General features: G+C 44.7%; 1 protein-coding gene across 7 annotated transcripts in view; it reads left to right on the plus strand.

The window, feature by feature from the left end:
* Positions 1-23,871, plus strand: part of HIRA (histone cell cycle regulator) — an 84,090-nt gene extending 60,219 nt beyond the window's left edge. For 5 of the 7 annotated variants that reach the window (XM_082697424.1, XM_082697427.1, XM_082697426.1 and 2 more), the window contains 9 exons: positions 477-681; positions 1,056-1,160; positions 2,348-2,496; positions 3,691-3,852; positions 4,455-4,513; positions 4,916-5,021; positions 6,672-6,794; positions 7,287-7,450; positions 22,987-23,871. In XM_082697424.1, the coding sequence (XP_082553550.1) occupies positions 477-681; positions 1,056-1,160; positions 2,348-2,496; positions 3,691-3,852; positions 4,455-4,513; positions 4,916-5,021; positions 6,672-6,794; positions 7,287-7,450; positions 22,987-23,441 (1,528 nt within the window). In that variant the 3' untranslated portion in view covers positions 23,442-23,871. Of the gene's footprint in view, positions 1-476; positions 682-1,055; positions 1,161-2,347; positions 2,497-3,690; positions 3,853-4,454; positions 4,514-4,915; positions 5,022-6,671; positions 6,795-7,286; positions 7,451-9,477; positions 9,567-22,986 lie in introns of all 7 variants that reach the window. The other 2 variants (XM_082697430.1, XM_082697425.1) reach the window with 1 other exon arrangement.
* Positions 23,872-25,948: the final 2,077 nt, after the last annotated feature.

The following is a 25,948-nucleotide window of genomic DNA, read 5'->3' on the forward strand; positions in this document are numbered from 1 at the left end:
AGGGTGGTAGTTTGCCTTGTGATCTTACTTCTCTGATGAATCCAAGAAAAGTTGTTGATTTTCACTTTTTCAGCTTTCCTCATTAAGAATGAGAGTAATTGTGGCACCTGGGTGGCTCAATGGATTAAAGCCTCTGCCTTCGGCTCAGGTCATGATCCCAGAGTCCTGGGATCAAGCCCTGCATCGGGCTCTCTGCTCAGCAGGGAACCTGCTTCCTCCTGTCTCTCTGCCTGCCTGTCTGCCTGCTTGTGATCTCTTTCTGTCAAATAAATAAATAAATAAATAAATAAATCTTTAAAAAAAAAAAAAGAGAATGAGAGTAATGACTTCCAAGTTCTTCACATGTTGGGGCAGAAACAAGAAGTTATTTTTTACTATTTTTATTTATTAATTTTTGATGATGAGTATGGATTTTATTAATTATTATAAACTTAGTAGTCATATGGAGTAGGCCATGGATGTCTGTGTTTGTGCAGGTTGAAAGAGCAAAACCTTGTGAAGGAGCTGAGGCCACGGGACCTCCTGGAGAGCAGCAGTGACAGCGACGAAAAGGTCCCTGTGGCCAAGCCATCCTCGCTGTCCAAGCGAAAACTGGAGCTTGAGGTGGAAACAGTGGAAAAGAAGAAAAAAGGGCGGCCTCGGAAGGACTCTCGGCTCATGCCTGTGTCTCTGTCTGTCCAGGTGAGGCCAGTGGGCCCATGCAGTCTCCCCCAGCCCACCTTGGGAACTCAGTGCTGGAATCTGCACGTGCCCGAGTGGGATAGGAGAGGTGGTGCATGCCACTGTGTGCCTCATCAGTGTGGGAACAATCGGCAGAAACTTGCAGGCCCCCACATCTGCCCTCAGCCCATTCAGAGTCCTTGACCAGTTCCCTGGGGTCAACTACTCATCTGGAAAGTGGGGGTCTTTATAGCATTCATCTGCACTTTCACCCTCACAGAGTAGGAGGAAACGCCTGGGGAACTTGCCTGGCTTCACCATTGGGTGACTTAACCTTTACCTGACTTTGCCCTACGGTGCTGGGGCGGGGCTCAGAGACATTTCTCCTCTTGCAGTCCCCAGCTGCCCTGAATGCAGAGAAGGACGCCGTGTGTTTGTCTGTACCAGCACCTGCACTGAAACTACCCATGCCAGGCCCCCAGAGAGCATTCACCCTCCAGGTGAGCAGGCTTCCTACCCCTGCACACTCTGTCCACCATCCCCCTCTGTAAAACCTGCTTTTCAATGGTTCTCCATCACTTTCTGGGGGAAGTTATAGTTAATCAGAGCCAGATCAACTAGCCTCTTCCCCAGGGGCTTCCTTGCTGCCCCCACCTCGAATTTCTCTCCTCTATGCTTTGCTCTTATAGTCCTGCTGCCATCTTCTGGATGGCCAGCTCCTTCAAAACTTGTCTCAGGTATTCTTCTGGAAGCCTCCTTGAGCTCCACACTCCACCCTGGGCAGCCTTGGGCTTGGTACGGTTGGACTGCATGGTAATGGCCTACCTCCCTGTCATCCTCCCTTGCTGGCCCTGTCCCTGTCATCATCGGGGCTATTTGAGTTCTTAAAGTAGAAGCTTATGACTGTGTGCTTATTCAAAACACACCTCTAAAACAAAGAATCCTTTATGCCCAGAAGCCTTCCATTCATTCCATCTAGCACCTGACCTTGGACATGCCTTAGGTTCATGCCTGTTATTCCTCAGCTCAGGTGCATGTCCTCAGAACACCTTCTAGGACCCCACATGGAGGTCACTTTCCACTGGGCACAACTGTCCCATGCATGCTGGTCTTCCTGGGACACCTGAGAGCTGATGTCAGCCCTTCCCATTACAGGTCTTCTGGGCCTAAGGATAAGGACCCACGTGGTTTGTTCCTGTTGCTGTTGTGCATGGAAATAGGGCACACAAACCCCCTTCCAAACCCTAGCCACCGCCCCCGCAACCCCCATCCAGGGCCTTTACCACTGAGTGCTGCATGGGGCTATTCTTGGTTTCCAGGAGTCTATAAACGGGTCTTTCCCAGTCACCCACTTTTGTGCCCACATGAGTACAAACTATTCACCCATTCTGCCTGGGTTTTCCATATAGGCGTATCTAGTCCATGAGCTCCTTGGGCATAAGAGATGAGACCAAGCAAGCTCCCAGCCCTCGCCCGGCCCTAGGGGCCACACATCCAAATATCTAGCCTTCTTGTCCCACCCTGTTACTGCACACACTGCCACCCTCCTACTTACCAGCCAGTTCTGTCTGCCTCTCTGTCTTTCTCCTACTTTGGGCTCTCTGATCATCTCACCTGTCACATGACCCAAGTCTCAGTGGGCCCACCATCACCTGATAAGACATTGTGTTTGCTTTCTTCCACCCAGGTGAGCTCCGATCCCTCCATGTACATTGAAGTGGAGAATGAAGTGACTGCCGTGGGGGGTGTGAAGCTAAGTCGTTTGAAGTGTAACCGGGAAGGGAAGGAGTGGGAGACAGTACTCACCAGCCGGATCCTCACTGCTGCCGGCAGCTGGTAAGGGCGAGGGTCTTTACCCAAACCAGCTTTTAATGTCAGACAAGCACCATGTGCTATGCTGTGTGGCCCTGTTACTGTCTGAGGCAGGAGGCATTGCCCTACATGCTAGCTTCCACAATGGCCTGTGCCATGCCTTGCCCTAGGCTAAGCATGTCTTCGCATCCCCCACAAAACCTAATACAGTCAGTATCATTATCACCATGTTATAGGTGGGGAAACTGTCTTTGAGGGTCAACCCAGGCAGGATTTCTACCCCGATGTTCTGATTCCCTTATCTGGCCATATTCCTAAAGTCTCAGGTTCCAGGCTGAACTCTGCCTGGCTCTCTCTAACATGGGATGATTCTTCCTCTGGACCCCAGATTTTCAACTAAAGAAGTCACGATGGATTTCTGATTGTCCTGTGAGTCCGTAGCCCAGCCCTCTCCATATTCTGCACTTTGAGGGGAACCTTAACTCAGTGGTTAGTCTCCTAATGTCTTCCCATGGACTTCCAGGCCATGATGCCCTAGCGCTGTTTCACATGTGCTTGATCTGGAAAGAGGACCAGCATTTTCCTCAGGTGCCTGTTGAGGTGTAGGGTCTCTAGTCAGTACCGTGTCTTTGACTCTTAAAAGGATTTTGCAAAGATAATTGGCTTAGATACAGTAACTTTAACTAAGCCCTTAGTCAGTTATCATAAGGCTGCATGTACAATGCTTTCAAAATGTCTGTGAGTACTTGACCTTCGATCTTAGGTCAGGTTCCCATGGACCCTGAGTGAGTGCATGGTGTTGCACTTAAAAGAAACCATAATTCTGTACCTCTTTTTCATTCTTTGCCAAGATAAGCAAACTGAGCTTCCTGATCCCAGGCACTCACAATGGGCAAATGGGCCTGTGTCCTGGGCCTTGCTGTGGGCTCCCCTTGGATTAGCATTAGTGTGAGCTCAGTAAAGCTCAAGCAGCCCCTGAAGGAAAGAGAACACATTCTTCTTAATCAGAGGTTTCATTGAGACTAGGCTGCATCAGCCCTGCTGCCCCAGTCCTTGGACAAGGCCTCACCCACCTCTTACTTTGCTGCACCTGCTCAGAGGAAGGCCACAGCAGGCACGGGTCAAGCACAGACAGAGGGAAGGCTCTGCATTTCAGGGCTGCTGCCTCTGCCACAGCTCCTGATGATCATGACACCTGTCCCCTCTCTGCCTTTTCAGTGACGTGGTATGTGTTGCCTGTGAAAAGAGGATGCTGTCCGTGTTCTCCGCCTGTGGTCGCCGCCTCCTCCCTCCCATCCTCCTGCCATCCCCAATCTCCACTTTGCACTGCACGGGCTCCTACGTCATGGCGCTCACTGCTGCAGCCACGTTATCTGTCTGGTGAGAGGCAGGCCCAAGATGGGGTGGGCTCTAAGCAGGATGGGAGGGGACTGTGCAGGTCCCCTCTCACTGCAGGGTAAGGAAGGCAGCAAAGGCGGCTACTCGGCAGACATGTCTTGGGGCCCTGCTGGCCTGGGCATCTTAATCCCTGAGGAGCCCTGAGTAGTCAGTCACACATTGCTTGTGATAGCCACCCCGCACTGGAGGAGGAAGAGTGTGCAATGGAAGTGGCACAAGCTGCCTGGCCCTGCTGCCATCGTTAGAGCATCCTGAAACCTCATGACAAATCACAATGCCTAATTGCATGTGCCAGGGTCCAGAAAGGGGATCTCGGCTGCCAGAGCATGGCCACGCTTCTCCCAGAGTTGGCATGGTGTTGGTGGCGGGGCCCACAGCTGTTTCCTAGGCCCTCTGCTATAGACTTGTGCAGAGGTAGTGTAGTGACACATGGGAAGTAGAAGCCACTTCTAGTACAGAGCCCCTCTCCTCAAAGCAAGGGCTGGGTATGTACCAGGGACCATGGAGTGGGGTCTGATCATTGGGGCACATTGTGATGCTTTTACCCCTGCTGCAGAGTAAGCTGTTCCCTTTCTCCCTCCTAGGGATGTTCACAGACAGGTGGTTGTGGTGAAAGAAGAATCTCTACACTCCATCTTGGCAGGTAACCTCAGCAGTGGACCTCCCCTTGTACGTTGGAGTTGGGGGAGGACTTGGCAGCTTGGGTTCCTGACATGGAAGCACCCTGTTCAGCCTAGATGGAGAGCCAAGCTCTGGGCCCAGCCTGAGGCATTTTGTATTGTAGGGGATGTCAGTACGTTGTAGGACAATGCATTCTCTCCAGGGACATGTTTTAATGGGTCCCTGAGAGGTGACGAATAGCGTATAGATAGCAGCGAGACCAGCATGTGCAGAGTAGAGCAGTGACTGACTAGTTATGTGTAAGTGTTAAGACACCTGTTGCTAGGACTGTGGGAGCTGTGCTTTGCATTTCTCCTTAGGTGTGTGTGCAGGCACCTGCTGATCAGAACACACCCAAGAACCCATTCTTGTGCTGTCTCCCCAGGAAGTGACATGACAGTGTCACAGATCTTGCTGACACAGCATGGAATCCCAGTGATGAATCTGTCTGATGGGAAGGCATACTGCTTTAATCCATCACTTTCTACATGGTAAGTAAGCCAGCTCCTGGCCCTACCCTTCTGGGAGAGTGTCCATCTGAGCTGGAACAAAAACAGTCAGGCCTGCCTGACTCGGCTTCTGACAGTCAAGCCCTGGAGTGGGTGCCATGGTGGCAGCCCTGCTGGACTCTGTCTGCTAGAGAAGAGAGAGAGTTCAAAATTGCCAGTACAGGCTCCACTGTCCCTGTGGGCAGGGATGCTTTCCTTCTACATTGTTTCCTGAGATCACTTTGTTTGGAACAGGCATTTGAAAATTCTTAAGGTTGTCAATACACATTTCCAGCCTCACCTCCTTAGCCATTGTCAGCATAAGTGAGTCGGCTTCATAACAACTTCACCATCATTCCTCACTTCTTGTAGCTTAGCAGGAGCTAAGTAGTACTTCTGGATGACTTTGTAAATTAATGAGGTTGCATAGTCACTCACCTTGTGTCATGGTCTGTCTTTCCTCGGCCCATTTTGGAGTTTGGAGGCCTTTTCTGTATTTGCAAAATCTTTATTCCTCCAAGATTTTAATCCAGATTTGTGAAGTGTGTACATTGTGTACCAGCCAATCAGAAATTCTTTTCTTCTGCCTGCACCTTTGGTCCATCATACCCAGACCAGCTGCCTTCCAGCCCTCTTCTGTTAAGAGTTGCCAGGCACAAGTTTATCCTCCCACTGAGATTTCTTTCTTGAGTTTAAAAAAGAAGGGTGAGGGGATGGGGAGCCGCTGCCCCTGGCTGGTTCAGTCATTAAAGTAAGCAACTCTTGATCTTACAGTTTTAAGTTCGAGCACTATGTTAGGTGTAGAGATTACTTAAAAATAAAATCTTAAGGAGTGCCTAGGTGGCTTAGTCAGTTAAGTGGCTGCCTTCGGCTCAGTTCATCATCCCAAGGTCCTGGAATTGAGTCCCACATTGGACTCCCTGCTCAGTGGAGAGCCTGCTTCTCCTTCTCCTCTGCCTGCCACTCTGCCTGCTTGAGTTCTCTCTCAATTAAATAAATTCTTTAAAAACAAAATTAAAATTTAAAAAAAGTAAAATTTAATCTTTAAAAAAAAGCCTCCCCATTCCCAGCTCTCCCAAATTGCAAACTTGTGTATTTTATGTGATTACTATAATAGTGGAAACAGACTGGAAACTTATAAGTTAAACTTAAATAAGTGGAAACTTATTTAAGAAGGGAAACGTTGGCCTGGTATTTTACAAATTCACCCAACTGTTTTTAAAGTGTGGCTGGAATGTTTTCAACAAAGATGTGAAAGGTCCCAAGAAGGTGAAAACTATCTGCTTGGGATGCTAGAGAGGCTCGGGAAGGCTAGCACCTGGCATTCCTGGACGCTTCCAAGGGCCAGTCCGTATGGGCCCCCAGCAAGTGGGCATCCTGTGTACACTTCATACACAGGTTCCTGTCCTCAAGTTCTGAGACTATGGTACTAAGGTGGTCCCAGCAAGAACCCTGTTGATGACCTTCACCGTCATTGATTTTGCCTCATGAAACCTGTCCCTAAGGGCCCTGTGGGGAGAATGCGGTGCTACTTGGCCTCTGCTGACACTCTGGCAGAGTCATGTGGTACCTGCTCCTTGGCGGCCTCACCCCCAGCCTTTCTGGTGGACCTCCTGGTTTTTCTGACCTCTGCTCCTGCTGTTGCCTCCCCAGGAACCTGGTTTCTGACAAGCAGGACTCCCTGGCCCAGTGTGCGGACTTCAGGAGCAGCCTGCCTCCCCAGGATGCCATGCTATGCTCCGGACCTTTAGCCATAGTCCAGGGCCGTGCCTCCACGTAGGTGACTCAAGTGTGGGGGAGGTGGCTGGGTCATGCAAGCAGAGTCCCACCCAGGCCTGCTCTCTGACTGCCCAGCCCTCTGCCTAACTGCTGCTTAGCACAAGTCGGCTCAAGGTGCCAAGGGTTGTGGGCCCACGTTGGGTAATATCTCAGGGTGCTAGGTCACAAGCCCTGTCACTTCAGGGCATAGATGGCGGTCTGAGGTGCTATGAGTCATGGACACCGTGATGGGCAGTATTTGGGGTGGGGAGAAATGAGCTGCTGACCTGTCACCTCAGGCCTAGATATAGAAAGGACAGGTGGGATACACCTGGGGTGCTAGAGTGACCAGGAGGCCTGTCGCGGGACATGGGGACAGGTTAGCCAGCATGGTGTCGGACACCTGCCCCTTTACTGGCTCCTCACTGGGGCCCAGGGGCTCGAGGTAGCAGCCTCCTGACCCATGCAGTACCCACTGCCTCATGATGCTTGCTCTGCCGGTCTCTGCAGTTCAGGAAGACAGGCAGCCCGGCTCTTCTCCGTGCCTCATGTAGTGCAGCAGGAGACCACCCTGGCCTATCTGGAGAATCAGGTTGCGGCGGCACTCACCCTGCAGTCCAGCCATGAGTACCGCCATTGGCTCCTCCTCTACGCTCGGTACCTTGTGAATGAAGGTGAGGTTTCTTGCGGCCCTTCCATCTTTCTGGGACTGACTCAATTTCTGTCCCAACATGACCCTCCTGAAAGCCTGTGAATCAAGGCAAAGATGGCCCTCGCCCCATCTCTTAGCCTGAGCTATAATCAAGGCAGCTCAGCAGGCATCCAGCATTAGAGGCTCTGAGGCTCTGAATCAGGTAGGCCCTGAGGGCCAGAAGGTTTGAAGGTAGGAGGGGGTGGGGGCACAGGATGCTCAGATAGACATTCTCCAAAGGAGCAGATGAGATGCTCACACTCCTGCCCTCCCTCACACCCTGCATCCTCAGTGGTCAGCTGGTCACACCAGGGAAGGGCATCTTCTGGCAGCATCCAGTGAGCCTGTATTTCTCTTCCCCCAAGCCCCTCCTGGCCTGGAAGGGCCAGCCCATCCAGTGCCTTCCCATGGCCTTCCAGCCCAGCTTTCCCTGCCAGCACTTCCCTTCCCCAGTATCTTCCCCACCACCTCCTCTTGCCCATTTTGGCCAACAGAAAGCTAGGTTTGTTGAAAGAGGTGGCCATCCTGCTTTCAGGGCGACCTCCAATAAATAGCCTTTCATCTGTTTGCTAGGCATGTGTGGTGTTTTTCTTACCAGTCTTCCTCTTCCCTGAGCTTGGCCTCCAGGGTTGTGGCTTGGGAACCAGCCCTCCCAAAGCTCCCTGTGTTACCACACAGCTCCAGGCCTGGTCACAGAGCAAGCAGCCTTCCCCACAGCCTTTCCTGGCCTTCCTGCTTTGCTTTTGACGACACCCTCCCTATTTTGTTTAAAATTTAGAGTACAGAAAAAGAGAAAAACATGCCAAACCCCTAAAAATGTTATTCCCAGAACTCAGACATGCCACATTGCCCCTGATGACATGTATATATACACCTCTGATGACAACAGCCATGGCCGACCAACTCGAAGTCCCTTGCCCCTCCCCAGCAGACTCCGTACAGGAGTTTAATTTTTCTCTTCCTGCCCAGTCTGTGTGTTTGCCCAGCCTGTGTGGTCACTGACTCTTCTGAATAATCAGTCTTCCCAAACCCATACCTTTGCTGGGATGCTCCTGTCCCATCTGGGCTTTATACCCCATTCCACTGGGGAGACTGCTCCCCTGGCCTCTCTAATTTTCTTCATCCTGGGGACTGATCAGGACTCATCCTGATGCCCTGTATGAGGTCGCTGCCTCCTCGAGGGCCTGCACCAGTTGTGGGATCACTTCTACCACTTGCTTCTCTTTGTCCATCTTCCACACGTCTGTTTCTCCGTCCATACACAAGTCACCTCCACTCTATCTCTTGCTTCCTTGACCATAAAAGGACTCAAATTGTAAAGGAAGACCCTTCTCACTTCTAAAATTCCTCAGATTCCAGCATCACCCTCTTACTCTCTACCCTCATCTTGGGGTGATTTCATCATTCCCTGTGGCTTCAGCTGCCGCCAGTGCTGACAGGCCCCCACATTCTGCCACCAGCACTTCTGGCACTCCACATACCTGTGCCATAACCCATGAGTTGACAGGCCCGTGACTGCTTCTCCTGTCTTCTCCACTCTGTCACCACCTCCTCAGCCTAAATTCATACCCTTGCCATCTCCTGCAGGCTGCCTCCTGACCCTGCTGATCTCCTCTCACTACCAACATGTCTTCTCTGAAGCAAATCTAACTAGCCCACTCCCCTCCTTCCACAATTCCTGCATTTTCCCATCACCTTGGGGAGTTTTTCCCAGAGCTGGCCACATTTATTTTTCCCATGGGCCCAGCACACAGAGGGGCTGCTCTTTATGCTGTCAAGGGAGTGGGTTCCTGAGTGAGAGTCTGTCATTATGAATCTCAGTGCCCCAAACTGAGAGACATGCAAGAGGCATTTTGCTCTAAGCAGGCAATAAAATAAACATTTGTTCAATCTGGTTTGCTATACACAACAACTTAGCATATTCTTGATTTTTTTGTTTCTTTTTGTAATGTGTTCCTATTTCTGTTTTGTTGTTTTGTTTTGTTTTGTTTTGTTTTTTTCCGTAATTAGGGTTTGAATACCGGCTCCGAGAAATATGCAAGGACTTACTGGGTCCGGTTCACTACTCCACTGGAAGCCAGTGGGAGTCAACGGTAGTGGTAGGTGCTGCTTTCGTTCTTGCCACAAGAATTCTGTCTTGAAAAGTGAAAGTGGAGATGAAAAATAAGCCAAAGTGCTTTGGAATTCTTCCCCATTAGTCTTCTTGAGCACACTGCCACAGGCCCCAGGATCAGTGGGAGGGTGAAATGCCAGCACTGCACTGCCAGGCAGCAGCTGGGCCCTCAGCATCAGGGGCCTAGAGAGTGCTCAGCCTGAGGAGAGTTGCCTGCTGGGGTTATGGGTTTGTTCGGTAGAGAAGATGAAAGATCCTTCCCTGCCTTCATGGAGCTCCCAGTCTAATAGGAAGGCAGACAAAAGCAAGGAAGCAATTCAGTCAACAAGATAGTTTTAGACTGTGGATTATACTATGCCCAGAAATAAGCAGAGCAATCAGACAAGGGGGCCTGGGAACGCATGGCCAGGGAAGACATGAGAGGGAGGGGTCTTTTAGGATGAAACCCAGGGATGAAAATGCACCAGCTCTACCAGGACCTGGGAGTCTCCTGGTAGAGGTGATAGTGAATGCAAACCTGGAGGCCACTGTGGCTGCAGCATAGTAGGCAAAGGACAGGGTGGTAGGAGATGAGGTAAGACAGAGGAGCAGGAAAGAAGATCACTGAGATCTTGTGAGGAGCTGGAGCTTTGGAGGAGCTGGTGGCAAGAGATCGATTAGCAGGGGTGGTAATGCGAACTGACATAGGAGAGCAGTCAGAACTTGTTTTTGTAGCGGTCCAGGCAATAGACAAAGGTGACTTGGATCAGTGTGAGGGCCATGGAGAGGGGAAAGGAGACAGATTGAAGTTGTATTTTAGAGGCAGACCCAACAAGACTTAGTGGGTGGATGGGTAGAATAGATTAAGAGACAGAGAATAATGAACATGCATATAGTCACCTCCAAATTTTTTGGCTTGCACGTGTGCCTGCTAGTGCCTTGAAAGGACCAGCTTGGTGAGGGATTGGGGGTTGTGGATATAAGTTAGCTCCCCTGCTTCATGCAGTCACTGAGCAAATACTGATGGAGCACCTGCTCTGGCTTGGCACGGGACAGTGAGCAGTGAACAAAGCTAACGGCCCCCACCTTCCTAGGTCTCCATTCTTGTGCAGAGAGGCAGATTCTAAACAGCTGAGCAAGTACATGTATTGTGTTGGGTGGGGGTAGGTGCTGAGAACAAACATCAAGTGGCCAGGGGCATACTGGCAGGATGCTATTTTATAATGAGTAATCAAGGAAGTCTTAACTAACTGAGCAGAGACCAGAAAAGGTGAAGGGCAAAGCCCCACAAATGTTTGGGGGAAGAACATACAGGCAGCGGGAACAGCAAGTCTAAAGGCCCAAGGTGGAAGGGCCTGCCGTGTGGAAGGAATAGCCAAGCAGAATGGCAGTGGGAGGGTGAAATGGGTTGCAGTCAGAAAGGGTGGAGGGTCAGACCTCACAGGCTCTACAGGCCTTGGTGTGTGAATGGCCTGTGTGTTTTATTTGATTTTTATTTTGTAGCAGTAGATCTTAATTTGGTTGGTTACTAGAATCCTAACTTCAAAGTCCAGTTCCCCTTCCTTACATCTTTGAAGGTGTGGCACCACAGACTTTTAACATCCACTGTTGTTGCTAAAATCTCTGCTGCAAATCTGATTTCCATTGCTGTGTAAGTTCTTTTGGCTCCATCTCTTGTTTTGAAGTTCCACAAACCTGAAAGTCTGTTTCTTTCATTCATTCTGTGGATCTACCTTGGTTCTCTTCCTCAGTGATATCTTCCCTTCCATTTTCCACATTTTCAGAGAGATGTAATGCCCTCTCTTTTTAAAATCTGCTGTATCATTTTTTATGGTTGCAGTTCTCCCCCCATATTTTCAATTTAGTCTTTTATCTGCTTGAGCATAGTAACCTTAGTTGTTTTAAAGTTGTATGTCTGATAGTTCTATTGGGAGCCCTCTTGGATCTGTTTCAATTGCCTATAAATGTCTCTGCCGGGTCTCATTTATATTACCTTGTTTCCTTACGTGCCTGATCATTTCTATCTGCTGGACATGTTTGAAAAATTATTTGTAGAAATGGTTTGAGGCCTCAGGTGATGTTATCTTCTTTTACAGAGTGCTTTTATTTGCTGTTGCCAGTTCTTGAGGCACCAGCAGCACTGCAGACTCCCCTCAGCCCAGTTCTGGGATTGAGGTTTTCCGGGCTGTCTCATGATTCAAAGCCAGACACTCATTTGTGTAGGGGCGGATTTACTTCTGGTTTACCTTTATTCTGGGTTACATCCCTTTGGGGTGTCAGCACAAAGAGGAATGACTTAACAGGAATCCCCACTTTTCATTTTGGCCCCTGCTTTTGTCTCCCTAGGCCCTCAAGTCTGACAGAAGCTCGCTCAGCCTCTTTCTCATCAATAAACATTCCCAAGGCAAAGGCATCCCTCTCTGAATTTCTACCTTCCCCACATCCCAGCTCAACCCTAGGTCATTAGCACATTAGCTCCCTGAGGTCCATTTCTATTTGTGTACCTCCGTGTACCTCAAGATACTTGTGTAGGTATTTGTGTACCTCAATAGGAAGGGTGGTTCCAAATTACCAGTAATTCCCTACCACACGTCAGCTCTGGGGTACCCTGACAGTATGTCTTCTTGAGTGGGAGATAGGTCAGCATGTGCCTGACCAACCTCTTCCCTGGACAGGTTGTAGAGCCTCATTCTGTGATTTAGCTGCCACTCTGGGAGCATTAGCCCAAGACGTGAGCTGGAGCTCTACATAACAGCTTTCTGTCTCAGACTGAAGGCAGGGGTACTAGGCCAATAAGGTGCCGATGGAAGGAGGCACAGACAGGCCACCATTTATTAGCCATGTGCTCTTTTCTCCCTCTCCTTCCTGCCACTTATTCTTACCAGCTCTGAGCAGGACACCTTATTGGAGCTTTGCCCAGAAGAGCCTGACACTCCCTTTCCGTCCCATCTGCTTTTCATCTTCTGTAAACTGCCTAACACAGCTAGTCTGCTCATGGTCCTTGGTATCTATGACAAATGCTCTCAGCTGCAGGTAAGTGGTACTCCCAAAAGTGACTGAAATATTGTTGTTGTTTTCTGTCCTCCAAATAAGTCAGTCGGGGGGGGGGGGGGGAACCAGTACCAATAGCATCTACAATTCTTACCAGAAAAAGAAAAGCTAGGGCACTTGGGTGGCTCAGTGGGTTAAGCCTCTGCCTTTGGCTCAGGTCATGGTCTCAGAATCCTGGGATAGAGCCCTGCATTGGGCTCTCTGCTCAGCGGGGAGCCTGCTCCCCCATCTCTCTCTCCCTGCCTCTCTGCCTACTTGTGATCTCTGTCAAATAAATAAATAAATAAAATCTAAAATAAACAAATAAATAAAATCTTTTTAAAAAAAGGAAAAAGAAAAAGAAAAGCTCTCCCAAAAGCTAGTCTGTGCCTCACAGGCAACCAGCAAGTCACCTGAACACCCTCATTGCAAGGGAGTCTGGGGAAGTGACCAGTAAAGCATATATAGGAGAGGTTTTAGAGCAGGTATGGACACAGCCAACTCTTGATGTCTGCCACATTTCCTCCTGACTTCAGCACTATGCTGAATTTATTCCTTTTTTACAAAAACTTTTTTACTATCTCTTTATCTAGATATTAAGGGCAAGTTTGTGGAGTATGAGCACCCTGCTCTCTTGTTGAGTTTCTCCATAAACACTTTAACAGTAAGAATGGATCATTCCAATGTAACTGATCCTCAGAGTTACGGGGAAAAAGGATCAGTAGATGGAAGATGGACTTAAAACCAGCAGTGCTTTAGGGGTGCCTGGGTGGCTCAGTGGGTTAAAGCCTCTGCCTTCAGCTCAGGTCATGATCTCAGGGTCCTGGGATTGAGCCCCGACTCAGGCTCTCTGCTCAGCAGGGAGCCTGCTTCCTCTTCTCTCTCTCTCTGCCTGCCTCTCTGCCTACTTGTGATCTCTGTCTGTCAAATAAATAAATTTAAAAAAAAAAAAAGCCAGCAATGCTTTTAAAAAACAAAAAACAACCAACCAGCAATGCTGACTCAGCAGCCCTCCCAAGAGGCGTATTAGGAAGCATCATTTAGTATATTTTAGAGCCACTTACACTTCCTTTTGTTTTTTTAACTATCTATTGAAATACTTCATTGTTATATTTTTTTTATTGGTTCATAGGAATTCTTCATATATTGGGAAATTACTCTTTGTGATATGAATTACCAGTTTGCTTCAGGAGACCCCAAAGGTCCAGGCTTCTTTCCCTCAAAGATCATGGCTCTGTCTGCACAGGAGGGAGACTGAAAACCAAGGGCTGGGTCACTAAACAGTTATCCTTCAGGCGCCAGAGCTCTTTGCTGGCCATTGTCTTCCCAGCCAGATCCTGGTTTTGGAAGCCTCCCTCTGCCAGTCTTCACGGTAGGACCTGTGACAATGGCCAAAAATGTGGTGATGAGCAATGTCTCCGGCTGCTGCTTTAAACAGTAGAGAGACATACTGAGAGCCCATTTTGGGAGATGGTACTCTGTGGCAGTTGGTTTTTACACCAACCTTCAGGTTGGATCCTCATGCAGCTTTCCTCTGTTGCCAGAGGCAGACAGAGTATTCTGCTTTGTTTCTAACAGTTTACTTCACCCCCTTTGATTTTTTAATTAAATGTTTGAGTTTTATTTTATTTTAAATTTTATTTTGTGGGCGCCTGGGTGGCTCAGTCATTAAGCATCTTTCCTTCAGCTCAGGTCATGATCCTGGGGTCCTGGGATTAAGCCCCACCTCCCTGATTCTCCCTCTCCCACTCCCCCTGCTTATGTTCCCTTTCTCACTGTGTCTCTCTCTGTCAAATAAATAAATAAAATATTTTTAAATAAATAAATTAATTTAATTTTGGATGGTAATATAGTCACATAGTTCAAAACTAAAAGGTATAATAGTTTTGAAGTAAGTTTGGGGGGGTTGGTTTTGGTTGGTTTTTGTTTTGGGTGTTTTTCTACTTACATTTATTTTATGCAGAATTTATTCTCAGACCATTAAGTTTTGTTTTGTTTTGTTTTTTTAAGTTTATTTTTTACTTATTTTCAACATAACAGTATTCATTATTTTTTCACCACACCCAATGCTCCATGCAATCCATGCCCTCTATAATACCCACCACCTGGTACCCCAACCAGACTGTTAAGTTTTTGTCTCCTCATTTTCTTGGGGATATCTTTTTCTTCTTTGCAACCGCATCTTCTGGTTTAGAAACCATCTGCTCTTTTTCAGTAAAGGGTCATCTCTGTGGCAGGGAGAGCTCATGTACAGGTTAATCCAAACATGCCTTCTGTAAGTTCTCAACACATCTCGGGGGGTTTGTTCACCTGGATATCCTCAATAACCAGAGAATCTACATCTAAACCCTTAAGTTCATTGTTATGCAATTTTAAGCATGTGCAGTAAAAATTCAGCACCCTTTTCGGGTCACTGACACTGTGCCCACCCCCAGTGTTTGACCTGAGCACGCCTACCAACTCCACAATTATAGCAACAGAATGGCACACATTGCTTCTATATAATGACATCCTTCAGATACGTGGTGGCTTCTCAGATATGCAAACTTTTGGTGCATTCATAAAGTGAACACAAAGCTTTGAACCTCTTGATTTGCATGATTTTGTAAGGCTTTCTGGGTCAAGTAAATAGTGAACCATTTTCAGAGGTCACCTCAGGCCACTTATGGGAAGAGCAGAAATAAGTTTTGAAGTCAGAAACAGGCCTCCACCTTTCATCTTCTTTTTCAAGATTCTTGTGGCTCTTCAGGATCCCTTGAGATTCCATTTGAATTTTAGGATGAATTATTCTATTTCTGTAGAAAAACACCATTAGGGTTTTGATAGGGAGTACATTAAATCTATAGATTGTTTTTGATGATATTGACATCTTAGCAATATTAAGTCTTCTAATCCATGAACAGGGGCTGTCTTTCCATTTAGTTGTGTCTTCTTTAATTTCTTTCAGGAACATTTTGTAGTTTTCAGTGTACTAGTCTTTCACCTCCTTGGTTAAGTTTTTTATTCCTAAGTATTTTATTCTTCAGGAGCTATTGTAAACGGAACTGTTTTCTTAGTTTTCTTTTCAGAATGTTTGTTGTTGGTATATAAAAATGTAGCTGGTTTTGGTGACCTGATTTCCTATTCTGCAAATTTGCTGAATTCACTTGTTCTACCAAGTTTTTTGTAGAGTCTTTAGGGTTTCTACATATAAAATGATGTCTACAAACAAAAAAATTTACTTCTTCCTTTCCAATATTGATGCCTTTTATTTTTTTCTTGCCTCTTTGCTCTGGCTAGAACTTCCAGTACTAAGGTGAGTAGAAGTGTGAAAGCTGGCATCCTCACCTTTCTCCTGATCTTAGAGCAAAAGCTTTCAGTTTTTTAAACATTGAGTGTGATGTTTTCATATATGGTCTGTATCATATTGAGGTAGTTGACTTCTATTACTAGTTTGCTGGGTGTTTTTGTAATGAAGAGTGTTGAACTTGATCAAAAAAATTTTTTTGCATCAATTGAAGATTGTTATTAATTCTTCTTTAAATAATTGGTGAAATACACCAGTGAAGCCATTTGGTAAGTCATGGGCTCCTTTTTTTAGGAAGTTGGTGATTATTGATGCAGTCTCCTTACTAGTTAGAGATCCATTCAGATTTTGTATTTCTTCATGATTCGGTCTTAGTAGGCTATATGTCTCTAGGATTGTGTCCATTTTATCTAAGTTGTCTAATTTGTTGGTGAACAATTACTTATAGTAACCCCATATTTATAATTTTTACTTTTGTGACATCAGTTGTAATGTCCCTGTGTCATTTCTGATTGTCATTCCAGTCTTCGCTCTGTTTTTCTTAGTCCAGCTAGTTACGAGTTTATCAGTTTGGATGATCCTTTCTAGTAGTACATTTTGGTTTCATTTATTTTCTCGATCTTTCTATTCTCCATTTTATTTTCTCTGAAATAATGATTTTCTAGCATCTGTTTGATTTGGGTTTAGCTTGCTTTTATTTTCTAGTTTCAAAGGATGGAAAGCTATGGTATTTATTTGAGGTCTTTCTTTGTAGATTCTTACAGCTATAAATTTCTAACAAGTGCATTTACTGGATCCTATATTTCTTCGTATGTTGTTTTCATTTTCATTTGTCTCAGGATATTCTCTAATTTCCCTTGAGATTTCTTCTTGAATCATTGCTTAACAATGTGTTATTTAGGGGTGACTCAGTGGGTTAAGCCTCTGCCTTCGGCTCAGGTCATGATCTCAGGTCCTAGGACGGAGTCCTGCATCAGGTCTTTCTACTCAGCAGGGGGCCTGCTTCCCTCCCCCACCCCCAACCCCTGCCTGCCTTTCTGCCTACTTGTAATCTCTCTCTCTCTGTGAAATAAATAAATAAAATCTTAAAAAAAAAAAAAAAGGCAATGTGTTGTTTCATTTCCACATATGTGTGGATTGTCCAGTTTTCCTTTAGCTTTTGATTCTGGTTTCATCCCATTGTGATTGGAAAAGATAGTTTTATGATGTCAGTCTTTTTAAACCTATTGAGATTTGTTTTCTGACCTAACATGTGGTCTCTCCTAGAGAGTGTGTAATGTGCATTTGAGAAAAGTGGATTCTGCTGTTGTTGAGTGGAATGTCCTATATATGTACATAATGTACAATTGGTCTATGTTGTTTTTCAGGACTTCTGGTTCCTTATTGATCTTCTTTCTGGTTGTTCTATCCATTATCAAAAATGGGATATTGAAGTCTACTACAATTATTGTAGAATTATTTTTCCTTTCAACTCAATGTTTTCATCATATATTTAGGAGCTCTGATGTTTGGTGCATATGTTTATAATTGTTACATCATCTTTGGTGAATTGACCCTTTTATCATTATACAATGTCCTTCTTTGTCTCTTAACAGTTTTTGAAATAACATCTATTTCGTATGATACAAGTATAGCCAACTCTTCTATGTTTTGGTTACTATTTCCATGGACTCTCTTTTTTATCCTTTATATTCAACCTGTATGTGTTCTCAGCTCTGAAGTGAGTTCCTTGTAGGTAGCATCTAGTTTGATTCTGGTTTTTTACCCGTTGTTTTCTTTTCTTTTTAATTGGGGAGTTTAATACATTTACATTTGAAGTAATTATTGCAGGGGTACCTGGTGGCTCAGTCGGTTAAGCATCCAACTCTTGATTTTGGCTCAGGTCATGATCTGAGTTGGGAGACTGAGTCCCATGTCAGGCTCCACACCAAGCATGTAGCCTGCTTAAAATTCTCTTTCTCTCCTTTTCCTTTTGCCTTTCCTCTCTCTCTCTCTAAATAATAATAATAATAATAATAATTACTGACAAAAAATAATTACTGACAGATACTTAATATTGCCATTTTGTTATTTATTTTCTGTATGTTTTATAGTTTTTGTTCCTCATTTCCTCCTTTACTATTTTACTTTGCATTTTAGTTGATTTTTTTAGAGACATGTTTTGATTCTCTTCTTTAACTTTTATGTATGTTCTATAGATATTTTCTTTTTAGTAACTATAGGGATAACAAAAACATTCTGAAGTTATAACAATCTATTTTAAACTAATAACAGTTTAATTTCAATTGTATACAGAAAAATTGCCCACTCCCTTACAGTTCCACTCCACCCACTTTGTTATTGAAATCACAAATTATATCTTTATATATTCTATAGCCTTTAACATAGACTTATAGTTTCTTATGCTTTTGTCTTTTAAATCTTATAGAATAAAAAAATGGAATTACCAAATAAAATTACAAAATATGGGTTATTTTATTTGTCCTTACTTTTACTTTTACCAGAGAACTTTCTGTTTTATTGTCTAGTATCCTTTCATTTCAACTTGGACTCCGTTTAGCATTTCTTGTAGGGTAGATCTAATAGTAGTGAATTCCATCAGTTTTCATTTATCTGGAAATGTGTTTGTTTTTCCCTTATTTTTCAAGAGTAGTTTCACTGACTATGGTATTCTCAGATGTTAGTTTTTCTTTTAGCACCTTAAATATGTCATTCCACTGCCCTCTGGCCTTCAGTGTTTCTGCTGAGAAATATGCTTATTGAGTATGCGTTTTACACAATGAGCCAAGTTTCTGCTTTCTAGATTGTCTCTTTATCTTTGATGTTCCATAGTTCAAGTAAAATCTATCATGGTATGGGTTCCTTTGGGTTTTCCTACATAGAGTATTTGTTGAGCTTGGATTTGTAAATTCATGTTTTTCCTCAACCCTGGGAACTTTTCAGCCATTATTTCTCCAAATAAGCTCTTTTCCCCTTTCTTTTTCTATTATTCTTTTGGGACTTGCATAATGCATATATTGGTCTGCTTGATGGTGTCCTATAAGTCCCTTAGACTATTTTCATTTTTCTTCATTTTCAAGTTCATTGATTCTTTGTCTGTTCATGTCTACTGTTGAACCACTTGACTGAATTTTTCTATTTAGTTACTATGTTTTTAAGTTCTAGAATTTTGGTTTGGATCTTTTTTTATAATTTCTACCTCTTTGTTGATACTCTCATTCTGTTCACATACCATTTTCCTGATATGTCCATCTGTTCATGTTCTCTTTGAGAATATTTAAGGCAATTGTTTTAATGTCTTTGTCACATAAGTTCTAGGCCTATGTTTCATTAGGGTCAGTTTTCTGGATGTTTATTTTGTGATTTTGAATGGGCCAATACCATATCCAATCATTTCCATGTTTCTCTGTTTTTTTGTATGCCCCATGGTCTTTTGTTGAATATTGGGCATTTGAAAAAATGGCCACCTTTCCCAGTCTTGGCAGACTGAATTCACTACTCAGCCAGTTATGAGGCTCATTTTTAATATATATTTTCTGATATCTTCTTCTTTCCTTCCCTCCCTTTCTCTTTGCCTCCCTCCCTTCCTCCCTTCTTTCCCACCTTAGGTCAGACTCAGGTAATTGGTTGTCATTCTTTTATGTTCTCTAATAGAAGATGTTTTATGTTTGTAAGGATCCTTATAAAGCCCCATTTCTGTGGCATTTCTACAACAGTTTTGCAACAGTTAGTGTTTTTATTACCATTTACTTGTAAATCATTTTTAAATATCAGTTAACTAAGTTAATTAACTTAATCGATTAATCAGTCATGAGTTCTACTCAATTGTATTTTGGTTAGAGAAGATGATTTATATCCGGGGTTGGTAAACTTTTTCTGTCAGGGAAGAGAGTTAATATTTCAGGCTTTGCAAAGCCATACAGTCTGCTGCAACTACTCCACTCTGCTGTTGTAGCGTGATAGACCAACAAATAGGCAGGGGTGGCTACATTTTGATAAAACTATTTACAAAAATAAATAATGGGCTATATTTGGCTATGCCAGTCTGCTGTGTACATGATACCTGCTATTTTGTGGAGGTTTGCTTTTAGAGCAATTTTTTATATGTCCACATGTGCCAAAGACTGTTTGTTTTCATTTTATACATACCCATTTAGTTATGTTTACTAACTGGTCAGTTCGGATTACCTGAATCTGCAGATTTTTGCCTTTCTATGACCCATCACTAGTTGAGTGTGTATTAAAATCTCCCTGAGGGTAGTTTTGTCTCTTTCTTTTGATTGGCCCTTTCCCCAGTGATGTTTTTGTAACAAAATCTACTTTGGTAATTTAAAAATACTAGCTCTCTTTTCATTCTTTACTAACATATCTTTCTGTCTTTAATTTTTAACCCTTCTTCATCCATGTTTAAACATTCCTTACTAAAATCAGATGGCTGACTTTTTATGTTATCCAGTCTGACAGATTTTTTTTTTTTAAATCACCAAGCTCAAACCATCCATATTCTTTGTTTTCTTGGTTTTCTCAAGGCCAACATAAACTTTAGCCTGAGTTATCCACATTTCTTTTCATATCTCTTGTAGCATTATCTAGATTTATCTCTTCTTACTTTGAGTATTTCCTCTAAAACATTTTCATGGTAGATCTTTATTGTAGCAAGCCTTTTGAGGTCTTAAAAGCCTAAGAATATTATTTTAATATTTTTTATTATACTCTATTGTTTGAATAACTGGGTAAAAAGGTTTAGGTTGTGGGCGCCTGGGTGGCTCAGTGGGTTAAGCCGCTGCCTTCGGCTCAGGTCATGATCTCAGGGTCCTGGGATCGAGTCCCGCATCGGGCTCTCTGCTCAGCAGGGAGCCTGCTTCCCTTCCTCTCTCTCTACCTGCCTCTCCGTCTACTTGTGATTTCTCTCTGTCAAATAAATAAATAAAATCTTAAAAAAAAAAAAAAGGTTTAGGTTGTGAGGGTTTTTTTCTAATATATTAAAAATACTACTTCATTGTGTACCTTGGTCTCTCCTTTTTTGTAGGTGATATGATCCTGTTTTTTTAGAAACTTTCAGAATTTTTCTATCTTTGATACTCTCAAATTCTATATATTTCATTCTACATGTCTAGATATCTGTTTTTCCATATCTTACTTTTTTTTCCCTAGTTCTTTTATTTTTCTTTTTAAGATTTATTTATTAATTTATTTACAGACAGAGATCACAAATAGGCAGAGAGGCAGGCCCGGCAGGTGCGGGGAGCAGGCTCCCCGCTGAGCAGAGAGCCCAATATGGGGCTCACTCCCAGGACCCTGAGATCATGACCTGAGCCAAAGGCAGAGGCTTTAACCCACTGAGCCACCCAGGCGCCCCTTTTTTCCTAGTTCTATGAAAAATGTTGTTGGTATTTTGGTAAGTAGATTGCATTAAGTCTGTAGATTGCTTGGGTGATACAGATACTTTCACGATATTGGCTGTTCTAACCCATGACCATGGAATAGCTTTCCATTTATTTGTGTCATCTTTAATTTCTTTCATCAGTGTTTTATAGTTTTTGGAGTACAGTTTCACCTCCTTGGTTAGATTTATTCCTAGGTATTTTATTACACTTGGTGCAATTATAAATGGGATTGTTTTCTTAATTTCTCTTCTGCTATTTCATTATTAGTGTGAAGAAATGCAACAGATTTCTGTATACTAACTTTGTATCCTGTTATTTGGCTGAATTCATTTATTCATTTATCTAGTAGTTTTTTGGAGTCCTTTAGGGTTTTCTATATAGTATGGTATAGTAGTATCATGTCATCTGCAAATAGTGAATGTTACTTACTCCTTACCAATTTAGATTCCTATTTCTTTTTCTTATCTGACTGCTGTGGCTAGGACTCCCAGTACTGTGTTGGAAAAAAAAGCAGTGAGAGTGGGCACCCCTGTCTTATTCCTGATCTTAGAGGAAAAGCTCTCAGTTTTTCACTGAGTATGATGTTAGCTGTGGGCTTTTCATATATGGCCTTTATTTTGTTTCCATATCTTACATGATCAGCACTCAGGGAGGCTTTCAACTTAAGGCCATTTGACTTTCTTTAATTGCGTGAAATCTACCTGTATTATTTCCTTAAATATTTCCTTCTTTCTTCTTTCTCTCTCTCCTGTGGGACCCATTATATAGGTATTGGGCCCTTCCGTCCTTCTCCATCTGCCTTAACTTATCCTGTATGGCTTCTCCTCTTGCATTTTCCTCTCTGTGTACCTCCCTTCTCAAGCATGGTCTGGTCCTCCATCTGTCTCCACTCTGACTTGGTCTTTAGCAGTGTCCATTCCTCTGCAGATTCCATCCCTTCAACCATTGTGTTTCTCAAACTTAATATCTACACTCGGTTCTTTTCTATAATTCCTTGTCTTTCTGCCATTCTTATTTTAACATCCTGGACCTTCCTTCTCTTCCAGTGGTCAGAGTTATCGTTTGGTGTTTTTTTCTTTGCAGTGGCTGGGCTCCTCAGGGTTCTGTGCATTGGAGACCCCTCCTTGCAGTGCATATAGCAAAAGAGCCCAGGCAGACCATGGTACCAGTACACCCAGGCATAAAAGAGCCCTGGGCAAGGCCCAAGGGCAGAGGCCCCAGGATTATAAGAGGCCAGCCACTGCCTCCCAGGTGCCTCTTCACCCCTAGACTTGACCTCAGGCCCCCAGAGAGCATTCACATTAGGGAACAACTCCTCCTGGATGGCCATCCACATGCCCTTTTACCCTAATATCCTACTCCCATCCTGCTCTGGAGGCTAAGTTACTATAGCCACTAATCAGTGCAGTTGAAGGCCAGCAGTGACTGTGCGAGCAGACTTAGGGGACACAGAGGAGCAGAACCTACTCTGGTATTCTTTGCTGTAACCTTGCACTGTGTCTCTCCCCTGCTCCCTGCCACTCGTATGCTCCAGCTCAGACTTTTAGCTTGCCTGGAGCTTCCCAGCATGTAGAGAAATTGTTCTCATCCATCCCTGTTTTCTCCAGGAGGTGTCTGGGGGTCAAATGGGCAGACACAGGGTCTCTGCCAGGCCAGGGAAACCTAGCACCATCCAGGTCTCCTCACTGACACTTGCACTCAGTTGTCATTCTTCATGTCCACAGGGTCTGCGGAAGAGGGAGCTGCTGAAGGAGCTGCTGCCAGTCATCGGGCAGAATCTCCGCTTTCAGCGCCTCTTTACCGAGTGTCAGGAGCAGCTCGACATCCTGAGGGACAAGTAGCCTGCCCACACCTTCCCTCGCTGCAGCAAGGGCAAGGCCACCCTCACGCTGCTGATAATGCACAGGGCCCCCTCTCACCTCGTCAGACTACAGAAGGACGAGGAGACACTGGCAGGAGGCGGGCTGTCCTGTGCCAGCGCTGGCCCAGCTACCTGGGCGGACTTCCCCTATATCCTGGGCCTGTTGCTCCCTCAGAAGGGGGCAGCTCTGCCCGCCACTCATCCCTCCCTCCAGGACCCCTGTGCGGAGCTGGGGCTGGGGCCCTGCCCTGCTGCCCTGGGGTCAGTGAGGCACTCCCAGGCCTGCCGTTTCCAGCACGGTCCCAAGGTGGACACTAGTCCCTGCCACTGCAGGCATCGTGCTGCTTCAGCTATGACGAATGAGCCATTTGTGAAAGAGAGAACCCTGAAATGTTAGTGTATTATGCAGTCAGTAGACTGACCCGAGACCTATGTAAAAGGAAAGGCTATTCCAACACGGACTATTTTTGTACTAGAATTTGCTAACTTGTAATACGGAATTTTCCTTTTGGCCAATAATCAGGATTTCCCTATAAGTCACTTGGACATTGGTCACTTGTAGGAAATTTAAACTCTAATTATGACAGCTACATTGAAAAATAATTGTACTGAAATTAACTTGTCTATCTTCATTTGGTTTTAATTTTTAAATGTTTGTAAAAAGAGACTGTTTTTTGGGGAATGGGGCAGAGGGGTGGGCGATTTCTTTTGTAAGTGTAAAATAAATGAACACGCATTGGATACCAAATCATCCTGGCTTCCCCTGCCTTTTCCTTCTAACTTCCACCTTCTTCCCCTGTTATTGATCCCTCTCCAGAAATGGGTAGTTATGAAACATCGGAACCGGAAGGAATCTTTGATGTCATTTAATGGCCCCAGCTTCTCCATGCAGAAATTCATTTCCCAGCACAGAGGTCACTTTCTTGACTATGAAGCATCTGAGGCTTCTGCAGCTAGCAGGCCACCTCACATGAGTCTCCTTCCAAGCGAGTCATCAAGGTCCTTCTGGCTGTGCTAGGCACCAAGGGCTATAGCTGGCTTTCCAATTTCATGGAAGGAAATCAGTAAATACAGATTTGAGTTTTCTGAAGAATTATCTGAAAGCTATGATTTTCCTAGAAAGTTGTCCAGAAGCTGACGTTCAGGAGAGGAAATAGCTAGAATCACAGAATCTTCAAGCATGGTGAGAATGGAGCACCTTTACTTCTGTGTCATGCATCTCAATGTTGCCTTCCTGCCAGCTGTGTGGGATCCTGAGTCTCGTGGAAGAGGCATGGATTTGGAATTAGTAGAAGACATGGGTAACTCTGGCCACTGATATCCCATCTCTGGATGCTTTCCTACCTTCTTACTGCCTTCTCATTCATATCAAGTAGCTGGATGAGACACAGGCATACATGCATGCCTGACAAAGCCAGAGCACAGAGTGCATGTGGGTATGAACACCTCAAAAGCCAGGCTGCAAGTATGAGCTTTTCTTTAAGGAATGAGGAGCCAGGGATGCTATGCAGGTCAGGCAGCTTCCCTGGCAATTCTGTAGCAAGGCATGGAGAACTTTGTGGAGCCACAGGATCACACAGCCTTGGGACTGACAGACTTGTCCAGAGTCCAAATCAGCAAAAATCTGGGCCGCCTTTTCAGCTGTCAAATGGAGATGAGGTTAAGAAAACCTGTATGGTTGTAAAGACTAACCAGAATCACACAGGCAAAGTCCTGGAGCTTAACAAATGCCTCCTTGAAGAAAACTAACAATCAGTATTTTTCACTTTATTTGTGGGGGTTTTGTTTGTTTGTTTTTTAAGTTGGCTTCACGCCCAGCTCAGAAACCAACATAGGGCCTGAACTCAAAAAACCCTTAGATCAGGACCTGAGCCAAGATTAAGAGTCAGATGACCAACAACTGAGCAGCCTAACACTATTATTTGGAGAAGAGAGGAAAATAAGCAGAAAGATGTTAGGGACTTCTACTTCCAGCCAAGATGGACTAACAGGGACCAAATTGACCCTCCTACCTGAACCAACCAAAAAAGCCAGTCAACATACATGAAACAATGATCTCAAGACACTGAATATCAGAAAACAAAGGACAATAATCCAGAGAGATGGGAAAAAGCAAACAAGATAACCTCCATGACTGTCTCAACTTACCCAGAGGGTTTCCAGGCTGCAGCAAAGGGAGGAGAAGCTGAGGTAGAGTCCTACAACTACTTGAATTAAAGGAATAAAGTTGAGAGCCCAGGGAGACCAGGGCAGCTAGAACTCAGGACAATACCAGAAAGGAAAAGCTCCATAGAGAACCCTACTCTCAATAGAGGGAGCCCTACCCTATCAGTGCATATTTAACTGAGCACTGATCAGGGTGTGGAAATGAGACTGCCAAGGGTAGGCAGAGAACCAACCACCTGAAAGGATTAGAGTGAAAATTGCCTAGGTATCACTTAGGGCTAATAACAGTACCTATTCCTACCAACCAGATTAGAAAACCTTGTAATTCACAGGCTTAGAGTACTCAGGAAGTATTGCCTAAATATTGAAGAATAATTACTACTCCAGATTCATCTAACAAAAATAAAAGCAAGACCCAAAAGTATCAAACGGTTTCCAACTAATTAATTACATTGCAAAGCAAATTTCAAGAGGCTTTAAAACAGGGACACCTGGGTGGCTCAGTCAGTTAAGCTGCTGCCTTTGGCTCAGGTCACCATCCCAGGGTCCTAGGATCAAGTCCTGCATCAGGCTCCTTGCTCAGTGGGGAGGATCCTTTCTCTGCCTGCTCTGCCTGCTGCCCCCAACCCCACTTAGGTTTTCTCTCTCTGACAAATAAA

The sequence above is a fragment of the Mustela nivalis genome, assembly GCF_964662115.1.
Source record: "Mustela nivalis genome assembly, chromosome: 14".
NCBI classification, from domain to species: Eukaryota; Metazoa; Chordata; class Mammalia; order Carnivora; family Mustelidae; genus Mustela; species Mustela nivalis.